Source organism: Pteropus alecto, unplaced genomic scaffold (assembly GCF_000325575.1).
Source record: "Pteropus alecto unplaced genomic scaffold, ASM32557v1 scaffold355, whole genome shotgun sequence".
Lineage (NCBI taxonomy): Eukaryota > Metazoa > Chordata > Mammalia > Chiroptera > Pteropodidae > Pteropus > Pteropus alecto.
The window spans coordinates 99588-111763 of NW_006436292.1; the positions used below are offsets into that span (position 1 = coordinate 99588).

Consider the following 12176-nt stretch of genomic DNA (forward strand, 5'->3'; position numbering starts at 1 on the left):
CACAGAAAAATGATGCGGAGATGTCAAAGAAGGAATGAATTAAGACAACATCATTAATTTGACAAAAATTATTTTAGTCAACATTTATTGAGAAATATTATATTAAACAGAACCAGCTGCATAATTTGTGAGGCCATTCACTATCATGAAAATGCTACTACAAAATTAATTTGTTGTTCAAAAATTTTTAAGAGTTTTAAGATGTATACAATGGCACAAGCTATGTGCCCTTGAAGCTGGTCCTGAATCTGGGTTAAATTTTTGATCAGGAACAAAAAAAAAAAAGAAAAAACACCCAAACAGCGCTTTCAAGAAATTGAGATTTAAAAAAAGAAGAAGAAGTAGAAGAAGAAGAGCAAAAACCTAAACTACTGTTTAGAGTAGGAAGAGATGACTGTATTTAGGAAGATCTGAAGAGAACATAAGCGATTTCAATTGAGCAATCCAGGGGAGAAATAAGTGTATGAAACGGAGTATGAAAGATTAATAGTGGGGAACATGTGGCCAAAGCAGAAGAGAGATTGCTGGAAGATGGGGTTGGGGGACAGATTTTCAAAGGAGTTAGAATCTCTTTACAGAATAAGCTATTTTAACAAAATCACGTTTTGCTTATTGGTATGCACCCTGTTTAAGAAGAAGCAGACAAGAATTTTATGTACAAGGTAAAACAAATGTCATCAGAGTTGGTTTAGGCTTGTTTTCCATTTCTTCAAGAATCTGCTTTTGAGCCATGATTTCTTTACCAAGCAGAGGTGATTTCCTGAATTCCTGGAGTCTTGGGTGTTGACTTCTGTGGAAAAGGCAGGGCTGGGTACATAAGGAGAGCAGATATTCTGATTTGAGCTGTAGGAAAAGAAGAGGATCTTCATATCAAAGAAGGGTGATCAGAGAGGAAGAGGAGAGAAAAAGTAGATAGAGAAAATAAAAATGAGTTGATAAGAAGTTGAAGAAACAGAATAAGAAAATTCTCACCTCCGTTTTTTAAACCATGAGCCAACCATGGCCAACATGACCCAGGTAACTATTACAGTCAAGCAGATCAATATCAGGAGGATGGAGTATCCATCTGTTTGGGGATAAATAAGAGTGTCAACCTATAAAGTACTCCCTATTCTACATTAGTTAATGCTTCTTCTCTCACAGAAGTGAAGTCTTTTAAGAGATTTTCTCTGTATTTTCTAGAGCCCTCATTTCAATTCCTCCTGAATCTATGTCCCTGATCTCCCCATCCCTCTCTCTTTCATCAAATCATTAAGTTCTTTCTTTTCTCTTTAGTACCTCTAATCCTCAGCTTCTGTTTTCTTGAAATTTAATTGCTGTCATTCTTCATCCTTTTTTATTTAGATTCTTCCACCTTTATTTTCTCATGCATAACATTCCTATCCATTTCTCCAGCTTCTCATTCATTAGCCCAAGGACAATGGGAAGACTATCCTTTCACAGCTGACCCCCGTTTTTTCTCACCCAAGTGGATGATTATATCATGGCCTTCTAGACTGCTGTGTTTCACTCGACAAGCCAAGCCAGCCACCTCTCCAGCTGCCACATCCAGGGTTACTCGGAGATACCATGTCCCATCAGCATTGGGCATGATGTCACCTTGTTGAGTGCTCCGCTGCTCCTGTTCACCCCGCATCCACATCACCCACACAGGTTTTGGGTGAAAGCCAGAGACGTGGCACACCAGCAGCAGATGACCAGGCTCAGGGCTGTGGCCTTTAGACACCCAAGCCTCTGGCTTCTCTAGTGAGAGAGGGGAAGATGGAGAGAAATGAAATTTATAGCAGCACTTTAGATCATAGCTTAGTGACTAAGGTATCTTGGCAGTTTGAATATTCTCTTCTTTCTCTTGTCTTGGAAACAGTTCTAAACATACACGTCTCACCCTCTAGTCTCTTATGTGTTTCAAAGTGATGATAAAGAGTAAAAAACTCAAATACAAGTGTTAAAGCACTAAGGATATGAGAAGAGAGAAAGTTGAGCTCACCTTGTCGTTCCAGTTCTGCCTTCCCTGCTTCAAGGAGATCTGACAGAAATCGAGGACAAGTGTCACTGAGAAGGATCTGCACAATTTCTTTAATAACTCTATAGTGATTGAGCACGTTACAGACATTCTGAGCCTGACTCCCTGCTCCTGAAGATGGCTTCCAGGAATTTCCTTGGAAACTCAAGAAATCAGATCCTTGATATGCCCCATTTAAGAAGCTTCCTGAGGCCTTCCCAGCATGCATTCTACAGCCAAATGATATCTGGATCTCAAAGGGATCTGGAGGTGGACAAGAAAAAGAGAATCAGTATGGAATGAATTATTTGGAGGGTAAGAAAAGAGTCTAGAAAAGGAAAGAGATTTAAGGGAAGAAAAAATTTCTGGAGAATCACATGGGAAACTAGAGTTGGGGTGGGAAAGAGGGAAGAAATTTGTGAAAAGAAAATGTGAAGATAACAAAGGTATTTTGAAACAATTAATATGAAGAGACTAGATGGGAAGACTGTCAAAAACATTAGAGACCAGTCAGGAAAAGCTCACTTGGGAGTAGTTAGGTACAGGCTAGTCCATGTGATCACCCAGGCCAGGGAGAAAGGTGAGTAGATCCTGGTTGGGAAAGGCTGAGTCTGAGGCTGGCGTTGGTCGGAAGAAGAGCAAAAGGAAACAACTATTCCGAGGAGCTAGAACATAAGGATATATTCAGGAGTGTGAAGAGTTATGTACATGTAAGTTCTTCAGTGTATATGGTAGGGAGGAAGTTAGAGTGAAAATGGTGGTGAAGCATAGAGCAGAGGAGAGAGAGTGAGCCACAAGATACAGGGAACAAGGTCAGAAAGTCTGGGTAATGATCAGAGCCCATACACCATCTTCCCCTTTGGGAAATGGTTGGAGATCTCTGACAAATGTCATCTTGGAAAAAGAAACTCACATTCAAACTGAAACTGACTGGCAAAGGCCTGCACCACCCGAGGGAAGGCATGCAAGTACAGCTGCAATAGTGCCTGGAGGTTCTTCAACTCTTCCTTGCTAAAGTTACCACGGGACCAGGGCCACAGAAATTGGATAGTGCCCAAAACACCATTCCAGCGATGAGTCTGCAGTTCACCCAGCCAGCCTGAACCCTGGGTGTGTGCCCAGCTGTGGTTGGCAAAGGAGGAGATCTGGATCAAATGGAAGGTTAGGGGCTCTTCTGTTGTTAGATGATGGGGTCTTAGAACCTGGAGATCTGAGAGATAGAAATGACAAGTGAGAAAGTATGAAAGGGTGGGAGAAGAGGGACCCACATAAGAGAAGAAAGATATAGATACAGTTTGCACATATGCCCATTTCACCTACCCATTGGGCCAACTTTCTCTCCCCAAAATCAGAGAGAGAAACTGAGACTGGGGGCAAGGATACTTTGCCTAGGGATACTAGCCTGGCATGCAGATTCCAAGCGTACCCAGCAGGAGCATTACTCGCTGCCCCCATGTCCTCCCTAGAACTTCTTCCCCCTCAGCTATTCCCAACCATGGGTATCTTTCCACCTTGGTTTTTCTCACTCACTGTGCTTGCCCCATGGAAGAGAAGTTCCTTGAAGAGCAGGGTCAGCAAGAGCAGCACTGAAGCTCTGTTAAGCAAAGAATTCTTCAGCAGAACAAGTTTCCCTCATAACTCAGATATCAGCTTCCCTACAAACCCTCTCACACTCTTATCTAACTTCCCTTGCCACACAAACAGACAAACCTCTCCCTCCACTCACTTCCCAGTCAGAGAAACCCTACTGCCTCCCTCAACCACAGGCCTCCCACAGGGTCTCTTTTCCCCTCCATCTCTCCCACTATCTGACTTTCAGATTTTCTTCCTGCTCCTGTCAGCCTCCTGACATCTCCTATTGCACTAAGAACTATAAAAAGAAGCCCTAGCTTTTGACAAAGTTGTAGTCTGTGGTCTGATTGGAAAATTTAGTACCTTTTGACCTTACAGAAATCAAGTCTACACTTGAGTTCTCAATGTCCTTTTCTGTAAAAAGAAGTGATGGAAGGTCCTCAGTGTTGCCCAGTGTCCTTTCCAGCACTCTTCTCTCTCCCTATCTATTTGTGTTCCTCTCTTCTTCCACTCTGCTTCCCAACCTTCCTTTCTTTGTCTTCTTGGTCTTCCCTGTATTTCTCTATTTTTCTCTGGAGCCTACTTTCACTCTTCTCATTGCCTTGTCTGTTCTCCCTGTCCCCTTAGACTCCCTTCTGTCTCTTAATTCTTCTCTTTACAAAATAATCATCAGAGACACTAGGTGCTTTGACTGTAGCTATTTAATTTTCATAATCCATAGGGAAAAGGAGCAGCAATGGCAATACAGATTATCAGATAATCTTAGAAAAATGCCTTTTTTCTCAGTTTCCATAGTCAGACCAATTGTCAATGTTAATGGGAATCCATGACTGAGCTTGACTTGGGAGTGGTGAGGTGATAGGCATATTTTCACTCTTGTTGTATGAGAGGGTCTATAAAGTAATCTCAGGGACTTTGAATCTCCAACCTACCCAAATGACTTGAATGTGTCTACAGGTCAGTGGGCAAGCTTCAGACTGTGTAAGAAGGGCAGTCAGGCAGACTTTCTTTTACAGTCCATGGCCTGGGAGCACTGGTGTCCCCTTGGTGGTGGCTCTTAGAGAACAGTTTCATTGAAGGCAGAGAAGTGACTCCAAGAGACTAGAGATTCATGGGAAAATTAATTATTGCATTGTGTCTTTATTTTTGTTCCTTTCATTGATGCTTGCTGTGGCAGCCTGAAGACAGTTGAGATACTATTCCTTTGTTTTGTTTTCATATAGGAATTCAGCTGACATTTACTCATAGCCCATCTAGTTCCAAAAGATTTGCCATATACTAAGATTTCAGAGAAAGAAATATTTGGAAAAAAAAAAAACCCTCTACTTTTATAATATAGAAGACTCAGAGAATAGTGTTCAGAGTTATTGAAGGTGTTTGATCTCAGTCTCATCCTGGTGTTGTTTCTAAATTCTAAGAATAAAGAAATATCTTACAAAGTTTAAAATAAAATAGTGGTTACTTACAAAGAAGAGAATGACACTGGCTTCAGATACCTCATGTTCGATACAGTGGAAAAATACTTCAGAATTTTGAAGTAACGAGATAATCCTATTTTTTTTATTCAAGCAAATTATCAAACCCCAATAAGTGAAAAATTAATCAATATTTGAATATTCAAAAACTCAAAGAATATGCCACATAACTCTCTTTATGAAACAAATTATATGAGTAAAATAAAAAATTAATCCGAATGAAGAACTCAAAACATGATGAAAAAAATTGTCTTAAAATTATTTTTATAAAGAAATGGGACTACATCAAACTAAAAAGTTTCTGTACAGCAAAAAAGAACCACCAACAAAGCAAAAAGGCAATCAACTGAATCGGAGAAAATATTTATAAACAACCCTTCAGCTAAAAGGTCTATATCTAAAATATGTGAAGAACTTATATGACTCAACAACAACAAAAATCCAATTTAAAAATTGGCAGAGGACCTGAACAGATACTTCTCCTAAGAAGACATACATATGACCAACAGACATGTGAAAAGATGCTCAATTTCACTAGCTCTAAGGGAAATGAAAATCAAAACCGCATCTGTTAGAAAGGCTATTATCAACAAGACAAGTAATAACAAGTGTTTGAGAGGTTATGGGGGAAAAAGAACCTTCATACACTGTTGGTGGGAATGTAAATTGGTACAACCACTATGGAAAATGGTATGGAGGTTTCTCAAAAAAGCTCAGATAATTCAGTTATTGCTTGTGGTTTGGTGCTGAATATTTTGTCACAAGATGCAGAGGGATTACAAGAGGAAGATAAAAGAAACCTTTGATGTCTAAAAGACTTGAAACACACTATCAACCAATGTGACCTAGTTGACATAAACTTTCCACCTAACAATAGCAGAAAGCATAGTGTTTTCAAGAGCATCGGGGACATTCACCAAGGAAGACCATATTCTGGACCATTAAACAAGTTTTAATATATTTAAAAGGATTGAAACCATATGAACTAAAAAGCTTCTGCACAGCAAAGAAATAACAAAAGAATTTTTTTGTTGTTGTTATTGACAAGAAACAAATAAACTAAAAAGAGGCAACCCTTGAGTAGGAGAAAATATTTGCAAACAATGCCTCTGCTAAGAAGCTAATATCCAAAATATTTAAAGAACTCATACAACTCAACAACAACAAAAATCAATCCAATTAAAAAATGAGCAGAGAACCTGAACAGACACTTCTCCCAAAAAGACATACAAATAGCCAACAGACATATGAAAAGGTGTTCAACTTTACTAGCTATTAGGGAAACGCAAATCAAAACCACAATGAAATACCACCTCAAACCTGTTATATTCAGCACCAAACCACAAGCAATAACTGAATTATCTGAGCTTTTTTGAGAAACCTCCATACCATTTTCCATAGTGGCTGTACCAATTTACATTCCCACCAGCAATATATGAGGGTTCCTTTTTCCCCCATACCTCTCCAATATTTGTTATTACTTGTCTTGTTGATAATAGCCTTTCTAATGGTTGTCATTAACAAGACAAGTAATAACAAATATTGGAGAGGTAGGGAAAAAGGAACCCTCATATATTGCTGGTGGGAATGTAAACTGGTGCAGCCACAATACAAACAGTATGGAGATTCTTCTAAAAATTAGGAATAGAATTGCCATATTACTCAGCAATCTCTCTTCTGGGTATCTATTCAAAAATTTTGAAAACATTTATGTGTAAAACTATATACACCCTGATGTTCATTGCAGCATTAATTACAATGTTCAAGATATGGAAACAACTAAAGTGACCTTTGATAGATGATTGGTTAAAGAAGATGTGGCATGTATACAATGGAATATTAGTCATAAGAAAAGATGAAATACTTAATTTACTACAACATGGTTGGATGTTGAGATTATCATGCTAAGGAAAATGAGTCATACAGTAAAAGCTGAGAACCATACAATTTCACTTATATGTGAGATATAAACCTAAAAGCAACAACGAACATGACAAACATACAAGACAAACAAATAGAGACTTACGGACACAGACAACAGTTTAGTGGTTACCAGAGGGAAGGGGAAGGCGAGAGGTATGCAAGAGTAAAGGGGGTCAAATATACAGTGACAGAGGAGATTCAGCTTTGGGTTGTGAACATAGAATGAAATATACAGATGATGTATTATTGAGTTGTGCACTTGAAACTTATATAATTTTATCAACCAGTGTCACCCCCAATAAATTTAATAAAAAATAGATAAAATGCACATAAAGAAGAGGAGGTACATATATACAAGGGAATATTACTTAGCCATAATAAGAGATGAAATATTGTCATTTGGGACAACATGGATGTATCTTGAGATTATCATGCTAAATGAAATAAGTCAGACAGAAAAAAATTCAGAAACATGCGATTTAATTTATATGTGGGATATAAGGCTAAAAGTAACAAATGAACAAACCAAATGAAAACTCATAGACACAGTCAATAGTTTAGTGGTTACCAGAGGGAAAGGAAGGGGAGTTACATAAGAATAAAAAGGGTGAAATATATGGTGATGGAAGGAGATATGACTTTGGGTGGTGAACACATAATATAATAAAAATCATGTATTATAGAATTGTACACTTGAAACTTATATAATATATAAGTTTATATATAATATTGTAAACTTATATATAATATAGTTAACCAATCTCATCCTAATGAATTTAATTTTAAAATATTATTTTTGAATTATATAGCTAACTCCAAATAATTATTTTGAATGTACATGTAAAATTTAATGTCTTTGTTTAATGTTTCAGAAAAAAAGTTAATAATGATCAAAGAATTAAATTCCATTATACTTTACTAAAACCCAGAGAGGGAAACGAAAAGAAAGAAGAGAAATAAGGTTTATTTCAAATTCTATCTTATTGATCACAAGAGAACAATATAAAATAGTCAGTTAGAAAAATCACTTAAATTATGATGTTTATAGAAAACTTGATTAATTCAATGTGACAGAGAGCACAAGTACTTAGCCCATATCTCCAATGACACATTTTTTTTTAAATATGTTTTTAAAAAAGATGACTACATCTATATCATTCTAGAAAACATTGAAGGGATTCAATAGCTGAAGAGTAATCTTAAAGAAGTCTTTCAAGAAAAAAAAGTAAATGAAATACTTCAAAATACACAGCTCAAAATACATACAGAAAAAATAATACAAATGTAAGAGGATGTTTACACATACTGTAAACATCAGTGAAAACGAACAAAATATGATACTATTTAATTACAGAATTAGTTATTAACACTGGTTTTATTAAGTTTCAGGCTGCAAGAGCATTTTATCATATGATAGTAACACAAGAATTGCTCTCTTAGCACAGTGACATGTTTGTCTGGGAAAATATTCCAGCGTGAAAAAAGGCACTGTACATGAAAGATTAGAAGATCAAAATCTAAGGCAACAAGATCCCCAACTTCCTTTGTTCTTGCTAGAAACTAAAGGATCAATTGTATCATGTGCACAGAAAAGTGAAAGGGGGCATTCTAAGTAGTAGCCCCTAGCTCTACAGAAATTTCAAGTAGATCTGACATATAATTTTTTAATTTTTTTCTTTAAAAAAAAAGCATAAGGTCCTACATATTTTTGCTAAAGAGTAATAAATGGGGTATTTACTTTATCATATAGTATAACATACTAGAAAGTTAGGGTTAAATCAAGTGGAAAATGTATAAAAACTTACATAGAGAAGTAGATATTAAAAAAAAATATATATATGACCAGGAGAAGATAAACTGTTCCCATCCATGAAGGTAGACAACATAGTTTGGAAAAGATGGTATTGACATGCATTGTTCAGGTTGGGTTATGTTGAGATTGAGGCTCAAGCTGGAGGTTTTTCAGTGGTTCACAGCATATGAGATGAATGAGATGTTATGGAAGACACAGGGCTTGCCAAGCACATGGTACTCTAGAAAGAAGTGTAGACATCTGTAAATCTGGGTCTCTCTCTCTCTCTCTCTCTCTCTCTCTCTCTTTATTTATTTATACATACATACATACATACATACATACATACATACATACATACACACATACATATATCATTTTTTTCCAAGAATATTTATTTTATTTTATTAGTTTCAAATATTCAGTACATTGATTAGACATTTATGTAGTTTACAAAACGATCTCAATAATTGCTCTATTCCCTTCTGGCTCTCCACCTAGCCATTACATTAATGCTAACTGCATTCCCTATGCCATATTCCCTATCCCCGTGACCATCTATCAACTATTAATTTGTACTTCTTTAACCCTTCATTCCATTCTCCCAGCCCTACAACCCCACTGCCTTCTGGCCCTCACCAGATAGTCTTCTAACTCTGTGGGTCTGTTTTTGATTAGTTTGTTCTTTTTGGTCCTTAGATTCTGCATATAAGTGAAATCATATGGTATTTAACATTCTCTGTCTGACTTATTTCACTCACCATAATAACTTCTAGGTCCATTCATGTCATTGCGAGTGGTAGGATTTCATTCTTTTAACAGTTGAGTAATATTCCATTGTATATATGAACCATAACTTCTTTGTCTAAGTCCGTTGATGAGCATTTAGGATGCTTCCATATCTTGGCTATTGTAAATGGTGCTGTCATGAACAGAGGGGTGCATAGATCTTTATGAATTACTGTTTCAGTTTTCTTTGTATAAATACCCAGAAGTGCAATTGCTGAGTCAAAAGGTATATCCATTTTTAAATTTTTTTGAGAAACCTCCAGACTGTTTTTTATTGTGGCTGTACCAGTTTGCAATCCCACCAACAGTGTATGAGAGTTCCCTTTTCTTCACATCCTCACCAACATCTGTTGTTCTTTGATTTAATGAGGATAGCCATACTGACAGTCTGAGGTGATATTTCATTGTGGTTTTAATTTTCATTTCTCTGATAATTAGTGACCTTGAGCATCTTTTCATATGTCTATTGGCCATCTGTATTTCCTTTTTGGAGAAATATCTGTTAAGGTCTTCTGCGCATTTTTTTAATTGGATTGTTTGTTTATCTGTTGTTGAGTTGTATGAGTTCTTTATATATTTTGGATATTAACCTCTTATCAGATGTATTATAAGTGAATATCTTCTCCCAAGCAGTTGCTTGTCTTTTTGTTTTGTTGATGGTTTCCCTTGCTGTACAACAACTTTTTAGTCTGATTGTAGTCCAATTTGTTAATTTTTCTTTTAATTCCCTTACCCAAGGAGATATATCTGAAAAGAAATTACTGTTAGTAATATTAGAGAGTTTACTGTCTATGTTTTCTTCTAGAAATTTTATGATTTCGGGTCTTACATTTAAGTTTTTAATCCATTTTGAGTCTATTTTTGTATACAGTGTAAGAAGGTGGTCTAGGTTTTTTTTTTGCATGTATCTGTCCAATTTTCCTACCACCATTTATTGAAGAGACTTCTTTACTCCATCATATACTCTTGCCTCCTTTGTCATTTTTAAATTAAATTTTATAAATATTATCTGTGTCTTAGAAAATGTTCAAGTCTCTTGAATTCGTTCATTTATTCATTATTTCCTCTATTTATTTTTTAATTTTTTTTTATTTTTTGATTACAGTTGGCACATTACATTATATTAATTTCAGACATTGAATATAGTGACTAGACATTTGTGTAACTTACAATGTGATCACCCTGATAAATCTCCTACCTATCTAACACTACAGAGATATTACAATATTATTGACTATATTCTTTATGCTATACTTTACATCTCCATGTAACTACCAATCGTACTTCTTAGTCACATCTTCTTTATCACTCACCCCTAAACTCCTCCCATCTGGCAATCAACAAAATGTTTTCTGTATCTATGAGTTTGTTTCTGTTTTGTTTGCTCATTTATTCTGTTCTTTAGATTCCCATATGTAAGTGAAATCATATGACATTTTTCTATCTCTGTTTGACATACTCTACTAAGCACAATACCCTCTAGGTCCATCCATGTTGTTGCATATGGCAAGATTTTATTCTTTTTTATGGCTAAGTAACATTCCATTATATATACGTGCCACCTCTTTTTTATCCATTCATCCACTGTTGAACACCCAGGTCACCTCCATATCTTGGCTACTGTAAATACTGCTGCAATGAACATACGAACATACTGATTATCATGTTCCTTCAAGTAATGATTTGGATTTTTGAATAAATACCCAGAAGGGAGATAATTGGGTCCTTCTTTATCTCTTGTTATAGTCTTTGATCTGAAGTCTATTTTGTATAAATATTGCTGTCTCAGTTTTTTGTATAAATATTGCTATCTCAGTTTTTTGTTTGCCTGTTTCCATTTTCATGAAACATCTTTTTTTTTTATTCTTTTACTTTCAGTCTGTGTGTGTCTTTTAATATGAAGTGAGTCTCTTGTAGGCAACATATGTAAGGATCTTATTTTCTTATCCATTCAGCCACCCTATCTGTTGATTAAAGCATTTAATCCATTTACATGTAAAGCAATTGTTGCTAGTTATGAAGTTCTGGCCATTTCATTATTCACATTTTTCTCTTTTTTCTTTTTTTCTCCTTCTTAAAGAAGTATCTTTAACATTTCCTATAACGTTGGTATGGTGATGATAATCTCCTTTTACTTTTTCTTGTCTAGGAAACTCTTTATGTTGCCTTTAACTCTAAATGATAGCTTTGTTGGGTAGAATAATCTTGGTTGAATATCCTTTTTTTTTTCATCACTTTGATTATTTCATGCAAATCTCTTCTGTCCTGAAAAATTTCTATTGAGAAATCAGCTGACTGTTTTATGGAAGGTCGCTTGTAGGTAAATAACCACTTTTCTCTTGCCACTTTTAAGATTCTTCTTGCTTGTCTTTTACCTTTGGCATTTTAACTATGATGTGTCTTGGAGTGAGGCTCTATGCGTTTATTTGTTTGGGACTCTCTGAGCTTGTATGTTTGTTTCCTTCACCAGGTTAGGGAAGTTTTCTATTACCATTTCTTCAAATAGGTTTTCAATCCCTTGATCTCTCTCCTCCTTTTGGTACTTCTATGATGGGAATGTTGGTTCACTTGTTGTCCCAGAGGCTCCTTAAGCTATTTCTTTTTATTTTATTTATATTATATT

At 35.9% G+C, this 12176-nt stretch overlaps 1 protein-coding gene across 1 annotated transcript in view; it reads right to left on the reverse strand.

Annotated features, from left to right (window-relative positions):
* Positions 1-310: 310 nt before the first annotated feature.
* The window catches only part of LOC102895404 (T-cell surface glycoprotein CD1e, membrane-associated), a 39706-nt gene continuing 27840 nt past the window's right edge, over positions 311-12176 (reverse strand). The window contains exons 2-7 of the mRNA XM_006912916.1: positions 3533-3596; positions 2916-3212; positions 1988-2266; positions 1465-1743; positions 973-1066; positions 311-843 (exon numbers count right to left, since the gene is read on the reverse strand). Of these exons, the coding sequence (XP_006912978.1) occupies positions 678-843; positions 973-1066; positions 1465-1743; positions 1988-2266; positions 2916-3212; positions 3533-3596 (1179 nt within the window). The 3' untranslated portion in view covers positions 311-677. The remainder of the gene's footprint in view (positions 844-972; positions 1067-1464; positions 1744-1987; positions 2267-2915; positions 3213-3532; positions 3597-12176) is intronic.